This window comes from Jaculus jaculus, chromosome X (assembly GCF_020740685.1).
Source record: "Jaculus jaculus isolate mJacJac1 chromosome X, mJacJac1.mat.Y.cur, whole genome shotgun sequence".
NCBI classification, from domain to species: Eukaryota; Metazoa; Chordata; class Mammalia; order Rodentia; family Dipodidae; genus Jaculus; species Jaculus jaculus.
Window position 1 is genome coordinate 49,355,676 of NC_059125.1, and position 16,624 is coordinate 49,372,299.

The window sequence follows — 16,624 nt, forward strand, 5'->3', positions numbered from 1 at the left end:
GCTAGAGCGAGACCCTGCCTCGAAAAACCAGACAGTTGGGAATCACACAGCCCTTCTGAGCCCAGAATCTTTCCTGCCTGATTCTTGCTCCATTCCCAGAGTTCTAGGGCTTCCCACACTTGCTTTTCCAGGCAGAGGCATGGGTTAAAGGTGAGGGACTTACCAGAAAAGATAAAGTTTGTTTTTACAATGAGTGGACATTAGAGTGAGTATTCGTGTGTGTTTGGGGCTATGGTAGTTATCATGTGGCAATGGGACCTCTCAGCCAAGCCTTGCGTGTAAGCCTCATATACACTCACACCCACTTAGACACAAACTCTCAGTACTCAGATCTCCCCAGCCAAAGCCAGAGGTGTCCAAGCATATTGAGTCAGACAGTCACCATAGGCTCAGATCTGGAGACGCCCTGCATCATTCTGGAGCTGCATAGAGACCCACACAGCGGGCTCATGCGCTCATTCTGCCTCAGACCCATGATCAGCACTTTGGGGCTCACATCCACAGGACACAGAAGGACACACGCAACAGAAAGGGCCACCCACGCAGTGCAGACACACACACAACTCTCCAGGCACACAGAACAACTGCCCATGTTTTCAGCACTGTGTGCACATATACAACAAACACACGGATCTACGCAGCATCGAGGGAGTGCATACTCCTTCAGGCAACCACATCACCAGAGCCCCATAACTGAACTCCTGGGCCCATGAATAGTATACCTAAATATTTGTATTTATTTACAAGCAGAGAGAGACAGAAGAGAATGGGTGTGCCAGGGCCTCCAACACCACCTTGTGCATCTGGCTTTATGTGGGTAACAAGGAATCGAACTTTGGTTGTTAGGCTTTGCAGGCAAGCACCTTAACAGCTGAGCCACCTCCCTGGCCCCCCAAAAGTGTATCTAGACACACATACACAACATGCCTTATATACAATAGAGACAGATCACAAAACAAGAGATACCCAGCTCTTCTAAGTACATAGACAACCCTCTTGTGCACGCACACATTCAGATGAAGATATGTTAAATCTCCCTGCATCCTGTATGGAGTAAAAGGTTCCAGGTTGGAGGAGTCCAGCCCCTCCACACCCCATATGCAAGTGAAGACCCCCTGCTTTCTGTTGAAAAGGTGGAGATGCCATTACACAGGGATTCTTGGGGTGGTGTCATTTCCCAAAAGGCACAGGAAGCCTAGAGACTGAGGGTGACCAATGGATCTTCAGGCCTTACCCTCCCACTTGCAATTTACCTCCCTCCTCCTCATTTCTCAAATGACTGATGTCATTATGCAAGTGACGGGGGAGGACCTGGGGAGCGTGGATTTGGGATGTGAGTGGGAGTGCTCAGGATATCTTCTGGGCAGCATGTCAGGGAAACTGCCAAGATGTGTGTACGTGTGTGACATTCCACTCAGGCATCTGCAGAGTGTTCAGAGGAGAATGAGACATTCCAAATTCTATTTGCAACCATCGACCCTCCGAAGCAGCACGCAGCTTCAGAAAGGGGCATCGATACACACAGAGGCATACGCACCACTTCCAGAGGCAGAGACCCACCAGAGAACTATGAACACACACACATGCCACCCCAACTTGCTGAGCTGTCTAGGTCCTTCTTTTTCAGTCCTTTTTATAAACCAACTTTGCATCCTCTATCCCTGAGTCTGAACACAATGCTGTGTATGTGTGTGCCTGGAATGTATCTCTACAGGGGTCTTTGGATCCTCTGGAGAGTCTTTGACTGGTCTCTTGATCTTTCTTCTTCCTCCAGCTACATGAGACTTCAAATAGGTCACTCTTCTCTGGGCCTCAGTTTCCTGATCTGTACAAAGGGCACAATCAAGCCCAAACACTTGGTACCCTGTGGGACTCATCAGATATCTGCACATGCTAGCCTATGGGCTACAGCTTCCCAGATGGTTACAGGCCAGGCGCCCCTCTGTGAATCCCACCCCACCTTCTTTCAAACCTACACAGAAACCTGAATCCATACACATGCAAATAGTTAGCCAAACTCTGTGCTGACTCAGGTTTCAGAGCTAAGACTGGCGTCAGAAGCAGGGTCAGTGAGGAGCCGAGACAGGACTTTCCCTGTCTTCACTTCTCCTCAGTCTGCCACCCAGTTACTCAGCGCCCTGTCTCATCCACTCTTACTCCCCACTTTCACAATCAGCTGCTTGAAATTTTTGGTTTCCTTCCCTTCCTCCATTGCTTTGCACCCCCTACCCCAAGGCATTTCTTCACTGTCATTCCTGGTCAGGTCACTCGACCCCTTTGTGTCACAGTTTCCTCATCAGATCAGAATATACCTAACTCACAGGGATGTTATGAAGAATATGCCTGCTATTTCAGGGGAAAATTCTCTCAGCACACTATGTGGCACATAGCAAAGTTCAGTCTTCAAATCATTATTGGCTCAACGTAGTTTCATTAACATTAATGAACAAGGAGGTTATTGGGACTGACTGAAAGAAAATGGCACAGGCAAAGACTTTAGGACAGTGTTTGCATACAGTAAGCACTCTATAAGTGCTGGCAGTAGTTTTTATTGTGCTGTTACGAGCAAATCCAATTATGAAGGGGGTAGTGATTTAACATGAAGGTCTTAGCACATAGCACACAGTAGGTGCTCAGTAAGTAACTGTGGTCAACACTGTCATCATCATTCTTACTGGTCTCTTCTCCCTGAGTTAATTGGGGGTGATAATTAGCCCTCAGAACCGTTCCCCAGGACCCCAAGGAATATTCCTGCATCACCAGGAAATTAGTGGGCAGTAGTTGCCTCATCCCACCCCCCACCAGGGGTGTGGGCTGGTTGGTGGGGAAGGGGCAGGGCAGGATGGGGTGCGGATGGGTTTTCTACTGACTCACTAGCTTCTTTCACCACCATTCAACCCCCCCTTCCAATACTCTCACCACACCAGTCTTGCTTGCCAGGACTGTGCCACGCCTGGGTTAAGATCCTAGGGGTCAACGAGCCTATGTCTGAATCCCAGCCATGCCGTGTGACCCTGGCAAAGGTCTTCACTCCAGCTATTTGCGTGCGTGTGTTACCCTGTGTGTTTTCTTTCTTTCTCTTTTTAAAAAATTTTATTTATTTATTTGAGACAGAGAGAGGGAGAGAGAAAGAGTGAATGGGCACGCCAGGGCGTCCAGTCACTGCAAACGAACTCTAGACGCATGTGCCACCTTGTGCAGCTGGCTTACGGGGGTCCTGGGGAATCGAACCTGGGTCCTTAGGCTTCGCAGGCATGCGCCTTAACCACTAAGCCATCCCTCTAGCCCTCTCTTTCTTTCTTTCTTTCATTTATTTATTTATTTATTTATTTATTTATTTATTTATTTATTTATTTATTTATTTGAGAGCGACAGACACAGAGAGAAAGACAGATAGAGGGAGAGAGAGAGAATGGGCGCGCCAGGGCTTCCAGCCTCTGCAAACAAACTCCAGACGCGTGCGCCCCCTTGTGCATCTGGCTAACGTGGGACCTGGGAAACCGAGCCTCGAACCGGGGTCCTTAGGCTTCACAGGCAAGCGCTTAACCGCTAAGCCATCTCTCCAGCCCTTTTTTTGTTTTGTTTGAGACAGGGTTCTCATATAGCCCAGGCTGGCCTCGAACCTCTCAAGTGCTGAGTTACAGAAGTGCCTCACCACCAGGGGTTCCTGTCTGTTGCCCTTTGAGAAAGGTTACTACTAGGTTTTGGCTCCGTGCCACAGTTCTGGACCCAGTTCTGCCACTTAACCCTATGATCTTGGATAAGTAGGAGAGTCTCTGTATCAGTTTCCCCACTTTGTATTTCTTCCTCTTCACCTGCCTTAGATCCTTCTTTTCTTTCTCGATTTCTTTCCTCTCTGTTATCCCTCACCACAACGCCGGCCATACAAGAAAAATGATTCTGGTGGGCTAGGCACATGGTAGATGTGCAATAAATGACAAGGGGATAAGCTAAATGAGGCTTCAGCTATGGGGACTTCGGGGGTCTGGAGAGACAGGGTTTTAGGGGCTTGGGTTCAGCTGTCCTTTGAGGCTGCTTGGAAGGAATGTGCACAACGTGGAGCTGGGGGAGGGGGTGGCGGCAGCCCGCGGGGCGGCTAGCGGAGGAGGGAGTATCTTCTTTGGTCTGCCCTTAGGCCCGCCCCTAGGCCCCCGCTCTGATGGTGGGCGGATGAGTAATGCATCCAGGAAGCCTGGAGGCTGTGATTTCCGCGCCAACCCCGCCCCTCGCGTGGACATTTATTCTCTACAGCTCAGGCCCTGCCGCCATCGCCGCGGATCAGGCGTCTAGAAAGACACGAGAGGTAAGCAGGGGTGACCGGAGTCCCAGCAAAGCTGGGCCTTACCTGGCCTATGTGGCTGGAAACCAGGCCTGCCCAGTCTCCTGCCAGCCTGGCTGCTCAGCCTGGCTTGCGGGTACCAAGATCCCGGGTTGGCCAAGAGGGAAGGAAGGGGGAAGGCTTCCACTCCTGTCCCAAGCTGGACTTTCTAAACTCCATCGAATCCCTGGTATCCATCCCCAATTATCCTAAACCCGCGAACCCCTAACTACTACCAAGGCCTGCCAAGTCCCCCTGAATTTCCTCATTGCCCCCAACCCTTATACCTCCCTAAACTTCCGCTGTCCCCCAGCTCCTCAGTCACCAATTCCGTAAACTTCAAATTTTCTTCTGCCCTCAAATCCCTCAAGTATTCCTATTACTTTAAGGTAACAATTCTCCTGGCCCTTTAACTCCCTAGCTCCCCCAGCTCCCTAAATCTCCAAAATTCTTCCATTTCCCTAAATTCTCCTAGCCCAAATTCTCCTAGCCCCCTATATCTTAACATGCATAACCCTAAACTCCCACCCTCCCTTAAACTTCTTCTGTCTCCCCCAAATCCTAAAATCCTCAATCCAAACTCCTGGTATCCAGACATCCCCAATTCCCTGAACTCATTCTTACTAGCCTATCATCCTCCATTCACTCCATCCCTAAGTCTATCTCCTAAGTCAATGGGACGCCACAGGCCTCAAAACTTTCCCAACTCTAAGCCCTAAGCAATTTGAGATCCCCAGACTCTCCAGCCCCAAAGAGTCCCCTAACCCTCCTAAACTACCAAAGCCAGCAGATCAGCTGGGCTTGAGGCCAAATGACACCTTGCTTCACCCAACAGCTTCCACCATGGCCCTGTCTGCACCTCTGGCTTCAGGCATCCTCTTGTTGCTGTCACTGACAGCTTCCTGCAAGGCCTGTACCTGTGCTCCACCTCACCCACAGACCGCCTTCTGCAACTCCGATCTTGGTGAGTCTGGCTCCTTCGCTGCCCCATGCACTGATGAGCTTTCCCTTTCAATCCAATATGGCTCATGGTGGCAGCTACTTCTAGAACACTTCTTTTATTTTATTTTATTTATTTGAGAGTGACAGACACAGAGAGAAAGACAGATAGAGGGAGAGAGAGAGAGAATGGGTGCGCCAGGGCTTCCAGCCTCTGCAAACGAACTCCAGACACGTGCGCCCCCTTGTGCATCTGGCTAACGTGGGACCTGGGGAACCGAGCCTCGAACCGGGGTCCTTAGGCTTCACAGGCAAGCGCTTAACCGCTACGCCATCTCTCCAGCCCCCTCTAGAACACTTCTATCCATCCCTGTATAGATCTGTTTTGGCCATGTTCATATCCTCAGGCCTAAGCCCATCTTATGCCCTTTGTGCTAGATGCTCCTTCTGCCTGTACACACTTCTGCCGTGGTATCCAGATGGGTGGCCATTTCAAAAGTCACCTTGTTGGGGTGCTTGAGTACTCTGTTTAAGATTTTAACCCAGCTCCCTAGTACTCCTAATCCTCTATTAAAGAAAAAAAATCATGATAATTGTTAAGGCACAGTAAGGCAGACTTTATTCAGGACCATCTTGATTTGTTAGAGGGACAATGGCAACATGGGATTTTGCAGTCATGGAAAGAGATTGGCTAAACACATACATAATGTAGAGTGGGAAGTAGGACTCTGTAGCCAATAAGCAGCTTAGGGGTAGCTGTATGGAAAATTACTAAGAAGCAATGCCAGGGGCAAGGAATACGATTTTGGCTAAATCCACTGAACAAGATTTTTTTTTGTTTTGTTTTGTTTTTTTGAGGTAGGGTCTCATTCTAGCCCAGACTGACCTGGAATTCACTATGGATTCTCAGGGTGGCCTTGAACTCACAGCGATTCTCCTACCTCTGCCTCCTGAGTGATGGGATTAAAGGCGTGCGCCACCATGCCTGGCTAAGATTATTTATTTGAAACAGTCTCTCATCATGTAGTCGAGGTTGGCCTCAAACTTTCAATCCCCCTGCCTTCACCTCCCTAGTGCTGAGATGATAGGCCCGTACCACGAGGCCCAGCTCAGGATTCTTGCAGAAGATTGGCCAGTATACTTAGATTATCATCTGGGGAACAATGGAAGATGAGGAACTCTATATATTAAGGGAATCAGATGAGGAGGTCTCACTACTTTATCTTTGGATTCTTTGCTACTCTAGGATTTTACAAGAAATTGCCCTGATGGGTTTGGAAGGAGATTCATGACCTGACTAAGTTATGGTCAAGCAAAGAATCTTTGTCACTACTTATGGCTCTGTAATTCCCCATCATACTTAATAATGTCTAATATTATATGTACTTAAAAACTTGCAATACTGAGGATTGAAACTAGGACCTGTTGCATGCTGGGCAAGTACTCCACCACTGAGCCTTTTCTGCATGTTTCTTTAAAATATTTTTCTCAATTATTTATCTATTTATTTGAGAGAAAGAGGGAGACCGGGAGGGGAGGGAGGAAGAAACGGGCATGCCAGGGCCTTCCGCCACTGTAAATGAACTCCAGATGCAAGAGCCACCTCATGCATCTGGCCCTTTTTGTATGTTTCTGTTTTGAAGTAGGGACTCCCTAAGTCACACAGGCTGGCCTGGAACTCACACTGTAGCAATCCATCAACTTCATTCTGTCTCAGTGTAGCTGAGATTACAGGACTATACCACCATGCCTGGCTACTTGTTTTATTTTTAGTTTGTCTCCTCCTGGATTGGATGTGAGCTCCCCAAGAGAAGGGACTCCTGTTTTGCATTCATTGTTAGCCCTGACAGCCCAAACGGTGCCTCTACAATATTTGTTTTTTGAATAAAGTGCTATATGAAAAAAAGCTTAGCCAGGTGTGGTGGCTCATGCCTTTAATGCCAGCACTCGGGAGGCAGAGGTGGGACGATCACTGTGAGTTCAAGGCCACCCTGGAGCTACAGAGTGAGTTCCAGGTCAGCCTGGACCGGAGTGAGATCCTACCTCGAAAAACCAAAAAAAAAAAAAAAAAAAAAAAAGAGAGAGAGAGAGAGCTTAAATCAGTGCCTAACGGAGTAGGATGGATTAATTAACAGGCGTGTAAACCGTTTATTATTTTACTGCATATGTACTTTGCTATCGTCTACGCACTTGACTCCTTATTTTCCCTCTCTTGTCCTCTCTCTAGTCATAAGGGCCAAATTCGTGGGAACTGCAGAAGTCAACCAGACCACCTTATACCAGCGTTATGAGATCAAGATGACAAAGGTATTCACACTGTTCCCTCCCTGGCAGTCCCTAACATCTTTCTCCTCAAAATAGGTGCCTCTGGCCAGCCGTTGGTGAAGTTTTCTGTAATCTCAGGATTTAGGCATATTGACTTCAGGGAAGAGAGCGGAGTGGGAGGATTATGTCAATAAAAGAGACTTTTCTTTACTCATCAACAGATGTTTAAAGGATTCGACGCCTTGGGGCATGCCACGGATATCCGGTTCGTCTACACCCCGGCCATGGAAAGCGTCTGCGGATACTTCCACAAGTCCCACAACCGCAGCGAGGAGTTTCTCATCGCTGGTGAGCCCGAGCCCCCGCCCCCCGCCCCCCCTCGCCCCCTGGGCCACACCCACCCGTCCTCAGGCTCTGCCAAGCCACCGGGGAAAAGGGGCGAGGCTCTGAAGATCCTAGTTGACATGGAGACGTCCCAATTTCAGAAGGCAGGGACTTTGCTCTGGGGGGGGGGGGGTCTGTACGCCTATGACACCAATCGGGCGACCTCCTTCAGCCAGCCGATCCAAAGGTGTCTGTTGGCTTCCCTCTGCCCCCTTAGGCCGCCTGAGGAACGGGCACTTGCACATCAGCACCTGCAGCTTCCTGGTTCCCTGGCTTAGTTTGAGCTCTGCTCAGCGCAAGGGCTTCACCAAGGCCTACATTGACGGCTGTGAGGCGTGCACGGTGAGTTCCTGGGCCCTGCTTTCCACCTGGAGATCGTTCTTGGGGCTTGTTTCGTCTCTTGGCTATTCCTAGCCATTGTTTCTGCTCCCCAAACCAATTGCTGTCTGTGACCTCTCTTGCCATATTCTCCAACCTGAGATTGCTCTTTTGGAAACTCTGCTTGTTTAAAATTTATTTGAAAGTGACAGACAGAGAAAGAGGCAGAGAGAGAGAGAGAGACAGAGAGAGAGGGAGAGAGAGAGAATGGGCACGCCAGGGCCTCCAGCCACTGCAACGAACTCCAGACGCATGTGCCCCCTTGTGCATCTGGCTTACGTGGGACCTGGGGAATCGAGCCTCGAACCAGGGTCCTTAGGCTTCACAGGCAAGCGCTTAACGGCTAAGCCATCTCTCCAGCCCTCTGGTTGTTTTTTTGCCCCATGACTGTCAGGCTTGGATTGCTGGTTCACTGGTTAGTTAGTCTAGCTGAACTGGTGAACTCTAGGTTCACTGAAAAACCCTACGTCAAAGAATACTGTGGGAATAATTGAGAAAGACCCTCAACTTGGACCCCAGGTCTCCACATGTACAAGCATACATGTGCCCCTGCAGCCCGCCTCCACACAGGCAAGATAAAGAGAACCCAAAATGCTGTTCCCCAAACCCATTGACTCTCGCCCAGTACATCTGCAGAGTACATTGTTGCTCTACAAGTCTGTTTGTTCCAAACACCATGGAGACATACTGACCTTCTGGCAGTTCCAATACTATTTCCCGGATGGTCTCAAATATCCTCTGGCCCCAGTGACTATCTTGGATCCCACCGACTGCTTCTGTGTTTAAGCTTTTTGGTGTACGAGCCGTCACCTATGAGTACGAGCTGTTCTCTGCCCTATGGGAGAGTTCCACAGGAGATCTGCCTCACTGTCTCCTCATCCACCATTCCAGGACACTGCTCCTTTCTTGGGCTTTCTGTTCTCTTAATGGGAGGGCTGTTCTTAACCCTGATGGGGCAACAACACAAGTCTACTCAGCAGCTTTGTGTTGACAGAGGAAGAATGGAACATTCTCCTCCATTTAAGAGGGAGGAGAGGAGGAGAAGCACTCAGATGAACCTCTCACCTCTTCTCCAGGTGTTTCCTTGTTCAACCATCCCTTGCAAACTGGAGAATAACACTCATTGCTTGTGGACAGACCAGCTCCTCCTCGGCTCTGAGAAGGGCTTCCAGAGTCGTCATCTTGCCTGCCTACCTCGGGAGCCAGGGTTGTGCACCTGGAAGTCCCTGCGAGCCCAGATGGCCTGAAGTCCACCCCCAGTGGAAGGAGAAGCCAGCACATTGTCTCTTTCCCACTTCCACCTTTCTCTCAGATGGTGAAATAAAGAACTACCACACTGCAGACACCGTATCTGTGTAGTGCCTGAGAATTAACCCCAAACACTGGTATCTGGGTAGGAGAGGGGAGAGATGCACGTTAGGCATGGGGGCTTGGAACGTAGTACAGTGGTAGACCACTCGCCTAAACAAGCACAAAGCCCTAAATTCAGTCTCCACCAATAAAAGATGTTAGGTTTTTATACTTTCCCTAAGTTTTTGATGTTTTTGTTTTGGTAATGAATCTCAACATTGGTATTAGCACTAGTGACCCGCAAAATCAGTAATGGTAATTTACTCTGCATTATCAGCTCCAATGTATTGACTACTTCCTCTCAAGACTTTGAGACATTTTACTGCGATGATTGATTTATTTTGGTTTTTCAAGGAAAGGTCTTGCTCTAGCCCAGGCTGACCTGGAATTCACTGTGTAGTCTCAGGGTGGCCTCGAACTCATAGCATTCCTCCTACCTCTGCCTCCTGAGTGCTGGAATTAAAAGGTGCACGCCACCACAGGTTTTCTTTTACTGAGATGGTCTTGCTATGTAGAACAGGCTGGCCTCAAACTTGTTATCATCCTCCTGCCTTCCAAGTGGTGGGGATTATAGGTGTGCACCACCCTAACCTGCTTGTCTAATTGTCATGTCTAATTCCTATAGTTGATAAATTATCCCACAGCTGGGTAGTCCACTATGCACAAATCTCAACAGTAAACAGTTTGCCTTGCCTCAGGCATTGTCCTAGTTCCTAATTTTGTCTAGTGAGGATGCCCTAACCCAAACCTTTGTACTATTTCAGTTTGACCTTAGAGCTGAGAATGCCTGTAATTCCAATATTTGGGAGGTGGAGGTAGAAAAATCAGAAGTTCAAGGTTATCCTCAGCTAGACACTTGCAGGACAGCTGGGCTGCTTGAGACCCTGTTTCAAAACAACAAAAAAGTCTGAAAAAGGAAGGGAAGAGGATCCAAGGCCCCATTGAAACCCCGCCAAGAACTAAGAAAGAGGTAACCATGGCCCCTCCCCCATAGCCTGCAAGGGATTTCTCTGGAGAGGTTATTTAGGAGAAGTGAAATGTCCTGTCCCCTCCTTCCCCCACTACCTGTCACTCTGTGTCTCTGTAGCTATATTCCCTGGCCACAGGTAAGATTTAAAACCAAAACCAGCTGGCTGTGGTGGCGTGCACCTTTAATCCAAGCACTTGGGAGACAGAGGTAAGAGACTACCCTGAGTTTGAGGCCAGCCTGAGACTACATAATGAATTTCCAGGTCAGCCTGGGCTACAGTAAAATCCTACCTTGAAAAACAAAGAAAAAAAAAAGAACCAGGTCTCAGGACTTAATCCTCACCTCTGTGGATCATCTTCCTCCATAGAATTTGTGAAACTACAAAAAACTTCCTAGGCCCTCTGGCTCCCACAGGTGGGCCTAGGTCTGTCCAGCCTAGGTTCCTACCCTGTGCTCCAAACACTCACTGTAGCAAGGTCCCTGGAACTAGAATTTCAGATTGGGGAACTCAGGGGAGCATCCAAGTGTCCCATTAGTATGGATCTGTGTGGGAAAAAGGCTCCAATGTGTCTTCTTTGGACCCTAAAATTCAGGTTACCCATTGCTCCTACCAATAAGCCCAGCCACGCATGGTGGCTTGCTCCTGCAATCCAAGTACTTGGGAGGCTCAGGCAGAAGTATCTCAATTTCAAGGCCAGCCTGAGCTACATAGGGAGATCCTGTCTCAAAACAAACAGTATAGGCTCTCTCCAAACAATAACACAACAAAAATAAAGGGGGGTGGAAAAAAGAAAGAAAAAGCCCCATAGGTCTTAGGCTGGAGGTACAAGTCAGTGCTTGTAAAACAAACACAATCTTCTGCAGGACATTTTAGGTCACTGAGTACAGACCCTAGGTCCTTTATGGACCCGTCTGCTTGTCTTGTACCCTCTGGCAGGTTCTGCCTAGCCTAACATACTCTCTATGAGGATGGGCACTTGCTTTTTTCCTCCCTCCCTCCCTCCTTCCCTCCCTTCTTTCCTTCCTTCTCTCTTTCTTTTTGAGATAGCATCTTACAGTATAGCTCAGGCTAGCCTGCAACTCGCAATGTAGTTTAAGCTGGCCTTGAACTCACGATCCTCCTGCAGCAACAACTGTAGTGACATCTACACTTTGGTTATATCTGGGAGGGTCGAACCCTGTTCACTAAGCAGGGATGAATGGCAGCCTTTGCTGATGGCTATAGCTATAAAGGAAAGGCCGAGGGCCTGTTTGGCTGTCCTCTCAAGCTTCCTGATTCCAGCAGCTCCCAACAACTCATCAACCCCTGGTATCAACTCCCTGAATACTTGTAAGGCTCAGGACTTCATTGTAACCCAGCCAAGAACCTTTACGTAGCTCAGACTGGCCTCAAATTTGAGATCCTCCTGGCTCCTCTCCCCTCTGGTCTCTTCCTGTCCTTGACTTCAGGGTGTGATCCCCAGAGCCCTCAACTATCCTAGCCCTTGGCAGGAAGTAGAAATTGGCAGAGTAAGGACAAATCCCAGCTTAGAGTCCATTTCCCTGCCAACCTGTCCTGTCCATCCTGCAGGTAGGACCTGTATGCTGACCCAGTTCAGCATGGACAGGGCTGACCAGTATGTACCTCAAGGTACACAGAGCCCTGAACAGCATATAAGGCCACCGGCCCCAGAGACCGTGCATGAGCTCTTTGCAGTCCTTAGTAATCCCACCACCCCCCATCACTTTCTTGAAAATCCAGTAAAGAAGATATCCCCAGCTCTCAGTGCCTGTGTGTTTGATTTTCTTTGGGCGAGATTCTGTGAGAGCTGAGGAGAAGGACATGGGGCTTGAATAGAATGCAGTCAGTGGGTGACCTGGGGATCAGCCTTTCCCTCGCTGGTTCTCACTCCTTCTCTCTGAACAAATGGTCGTCACAGTCCCTGCCCACAATCCTTTAGAGTGCTGCGGTTTGGGGGATGATTATGAAGTATATTTGCCCTTTTGACATTTTTAGGTCAAAACACATGAACTTTTCAGCTTGAAGATGTGGCAGAGCACTTACCTAACAGGCACATAGGCCTGAGTTAGATTCCCTGACCCAGCACTGAAAAAAAACAAAAAAAAACAAACCCAAAACACCCCGACACTCATAGCAATAAATAGATGTACAATATTGGTAACTGCTACCTAATTTCTAGACAGAGAATGTAGTGTACTGCAGAAGCCTGAAGTCAGGTTATCTGCTTTCAAATCCTGCTCCTGTTGTGTCCTAGCTCTGTATTCTTGAGCAAATCATATTGCCATTCAGTGCCTCAGTTCCTGCATCTGCAAAATGGGGATAAACCACACCTAACTCATAGGGAAAATGTGCATATTAAATGATGCAATATATGTAAAATAGTTAAAACAATGGTAGGCATGGAGTACTTACAAGTAATAGACATGGTAGATATAACTTAATGTGCAACTTTAGCAGTGATAATTATCAATGGTGATTATTTCAATATTGCAAATAATGTTTTATATTAGGAATAATAAACAATATTGGAAATAATGTATAATATTAGGAGTAATAGTTCAACGTACCTCAGAAACAAAGTTCAGTTTAAATTCAATTGTGACTATCTCCTCGAGAGATACAACAGGTATTTAATATGCTCATGTCATACTCTTTTTTTTTTTCCTGAGGTAGGGTCTCACTCTAGCTGGAATTCATTATGTAGTCTCAGGCCTTGAACTCACAGCAATCTTCCTACCTCTGCCTCTGAAGTTCTGGGATTAAAGTTGTGCGCCACCACACCTGGCAAGACTCTTCTGATTATGATGATGCTTATGTACTGCTTTCAAGTGTACAAATCCCCCCACTTCCAAAAACGGGAAACTGTTCTCATTCCCTACAATATTACCCACTGTGCCCTCATTGTGGACAAATACCTGCTTTTATAAATCTCTACTGTTGTCAAGGTTATAGATGACAAATCCCCAAGGTCTTGGTCAATTCTTCTTGTGATTACTCCCCTCTCCTAAGTGAGACAAAACCTGTCACAAATACCTCACTAAGAAATATCATTTTGGAGAGCCCATTGTGGGCACACACCTTTAGTCCCAGCACTGGGGAGGCAGAGGTAGGAGGATAGCCATGAGTTCAAGACCACCCTGAGACGACATAGTGAATGCCAGGTCAGTCTGGGCTAGAGTGAGACCCTATCTTAAAAAAAAAAAAAAAAAAAAAAAAGCCAAGCATGATGATGCACGCCTTTAATCCTAGCACATGGGAGGCAGAGGTAGGAGGATCCCCATGAGTTTGAGGCTACCCTGAGACTACATAGTGAATTGCAGGTTAACCTGGACTAGAGAAACCCTACCTGCAAACAAACAAACCGTGTGTGTGTGTGTGTGTGTGTGTGTGTGTGTGTGTGTGTGTGTGTAAATTGGCTGGAGAGATGGCTTAGTAGTGAAGGCATTTGCCTGCAAAGCCTAAGGACCCAGGTTCAATCCATCAGTACACATGTTAGCCAGATGCACAAGGGGGGGTGTATGTGTCTGGGGTTCGTTTGCAGTGTCTAGAGGCCTTGGCATGCTCATAATCTCTAACTGTTTCTTTCTCTCAAAATAAATAAATAAATTATAAAATTATATAGAAAAACAACTATCTTTTTATTCACAAACATTCCACAGCAATCTCACCATCAATCACCCTGACAGTTCTCCCCATTCACAAATACTTGCTGATGGACCCTAGCCACAAATGTCTTTCGTGTTTTTTTTTTTTAATTTTTTTTTGTTTATTTATTTATTTGACAGTAACAGACAGAGAGCAAGCGAGAGAGAGAGAGAGAGAGGCAGAGAGAGAGAGAATGGGTGCGCCAGGGCTTCCAGCCACTGCTAACGAAATCCAGACGCCTGTGCCCCCTTGTGCATCTGGCTAACATGGGTCCTGGGGAATTGAGCCTTGAACCGGGGTCCTTAGGCTTCACAAGCATGTGCTTAACCACTAAGCCATCTCTCCAGCCCACAAATGTCTTTCTTTAAAATTGCCTAGCTATTGGCATCTCCCCTGTTGATATACACCTCTATTCATGGATATTTATGATGCCATTCCAACAACTGACAATTTCTGTTGGGAAATTTTCCCATTTACGCATCCTGACTCACTGGCATATCTCCCCATTTTTCAGTAGGAATGATAAACTTCCCCATTTATACTATCCCTCAAATAGTATCATTGATGAACCCCCTTATCAAATCTAACCAATCACAAATATCTGCCATTAATATTTATCCCAATGATAAGATTTTATAAATTTCATTAAAGGACTGGAGAGATTGCTCAGTGGTTGAGACTCTTGCCTGCAAAGCCTAAGGACCCAAGGTTGATTCCCCAGCACCAACATAGAGCCAGATGCACAAAGTGGCACATGCATCTAGAGTTTGTTTGCAGAAGTTAGAGGCCCTGGCATGTCCATTCTCTCTCTCTGCTTGCAAATAAATAAACCATATGCTGCAGTCACTTTTTTTGTTGTTTTTTGAGGTAGGGGTCTCACTCTGGCCCAGGCTGACATGGAATTCACTATGTAGTCTCAGGGTGGCCTTGAACTCATGGCTATCCTCCTATCTCTGCCTCTCAAGTGCTAGGACTAAAGGTGTGTGCCACCATGCCCCGCTCTCTGGTTCAGTCACTTTTATCTACGGAGCCATCCCCTCCTTTTCTTTTTTCATGGTGCTGGGAATCAAATTCAGAGACTTTTTCATGCTAAGCAAGTTATCTACCAATGAGCTACATGCTCTGTCCTGTTCTTGGTTGTTTTTATTTATTTATTTTCAATTAATTAATTGATTTAAAAGAGAGAGAAAGAGGCAGATAGAGACAGAATAGGAGTGTCAGGGCCTCCAGTTACTGTGAACGAACTCTGGATACATGTGCCACCTTGTGCATCTGGCTTGCATGGGTTCTGGGAAGTTGATCCTGGGTCCTTAGGCTTTGCAGGCAAGTGCCTTAACCACGGAGCCCAGGCTGACCCGGAATTCATTATGTACTTTCAGAATGGCCTCAAACTCACAACAAGCCTGCCTCCCAAGTGCTGGGATCAAAAGGCATGCACCATCATACCTGGCAATTTTTTTTTTCTGTATTTTTGAGGTAGGATCTCTAGCTCATGCTGACCTGGAACTCACACTGTAGTTCAGGCTGGCCTTGAACTCACAGCGATCCTCTTACCTCTGCCTCCAGAATGCGGGGATTAAAGGCATGTGCCACCACACCTGGCTCCAGCTTGTTTTATTTTTATTTTTTGTTGTTGTTTGAGACAGGATCTCACTCTGTAGTTCCGGTTGCCCTGAACTTGTTGCATAGCCCAGGCTGGCCTTGAACCCCTGGCAATCAGCCTTCTTCAGTCTCCCAAGTGCTGTGATTACAAGAATGAGCCACCCTGCCCAACTTGTCCTTATTTTTGTAGACAGGGTCCCAGGTTGCCCTGAAACTCAAAATCTTCCTGCCCTAATTGCTGGAATTACAATCATGTGCCACTGAGCCTGGCTACCAAGTTTTTTTTTTTTGTTTTGTTTTGGCTGCCTGTATGTGTGCATGTGTGGTGGTGCATGCCTTTACTCCCAGCACTCAGGAGGCAGAGGTTGAAGGATTGCCATGAGTTCAAGGCCATCCTGACACTACAGAGTGAATTCCAGGTAAGCCTGGGCTAGAGCGAGACCCTACCTTGAAAAAAAAGAAAGTAAAAAAACAAAATTAAATTCTTGGGCCCTCTTGCTCTTTTTCCATGGTGGGTGCGCACTCTCTCTCTCTCTTACCCTTTCTCTTTCTCACCCTGCTCCTTTCCCAACTGCACCTTCCACTTCTCCCTCTCTGGTTCCCTATGGCTTTGGATCTTGCCAGTCTCTCCTGGCATTAAAATAGTCTTAAATTGCCAGGCATGGTGGTGAACGCCTTTAATCCCAGCACTCAGGAGGCAGAGGTAGGAGGATCTCTGTGAGTTCAAGGCCAGCCTGAGACTACATAGTGAATTCCAGGTCAGCCTGAGCTA

The 16,624-nt window shown here is 47.5% G+C and overlaps 2 protein-coding genes across 3 annotated transcripts in view; one reads left to right on the forward strand and one right to left on the reverse strand.

Moving 5' to 3' along the window:
• The window catches only part of Syn1 (synapsin I), a 74,854-nt gene that overhangs the window by 7,342 nt on the left and 50,888 nt on the right, over window positions 1-16,624 (reverse strand). The window lies entirely within an intron of this gene.
• Timp1 (TIMP metallopeptidase inhibitor 1) lies at window positions 4,152-9,625 on the forward strand. The gene is made up of 6 exons (XM_004668813.2): window positions 4,152-4,303; window positions 5,154-5,282; window positions 7,485-7,564; window positions 7,744-7,870; window positions 8,124-8,248; window positions 9,361-9,625. Exons 2-6 carry the CDS (start codon window positions 5,162-5,164, stop codon window positions 9,529-9,531), a joined length of 624 nt encoding a protein of 207 aa, XP_004668870.1. The 5' UTR covers window positions 4,152-4,303; window positions 5,154-5,161; the 3' UTR covers window positions 9,532-9,625.

What these genes read in the sequence shown, in the direction of transcription:
- Timp1 (XM_004668813.2), top strand. Translation starts at nt 5,162, where the DNA reads ATGGCCCTGTCTGCACCTCTGGCTTCAGGCATCCTCTTGTTGCTGTCA. An exon ending in CTTCTGCAACTCCGATCTTG is followed by an intron (nt 5,283 to 7,484) that starts GTGAGTCTGGCT and finishes TCCTCTCTCTAG; the next exon opens with TCATAAGGGCCAAATTCGTG. An exon ending in CGAGGAGTTTCTCATCGCTG is followed by an intron (nt 7,871 to 8,123) that starts GTGAGCCCGAGC and finishes CTGCCCCCTTAG; the next exon opens with GCCGCCTGAGGAACGGGCAC.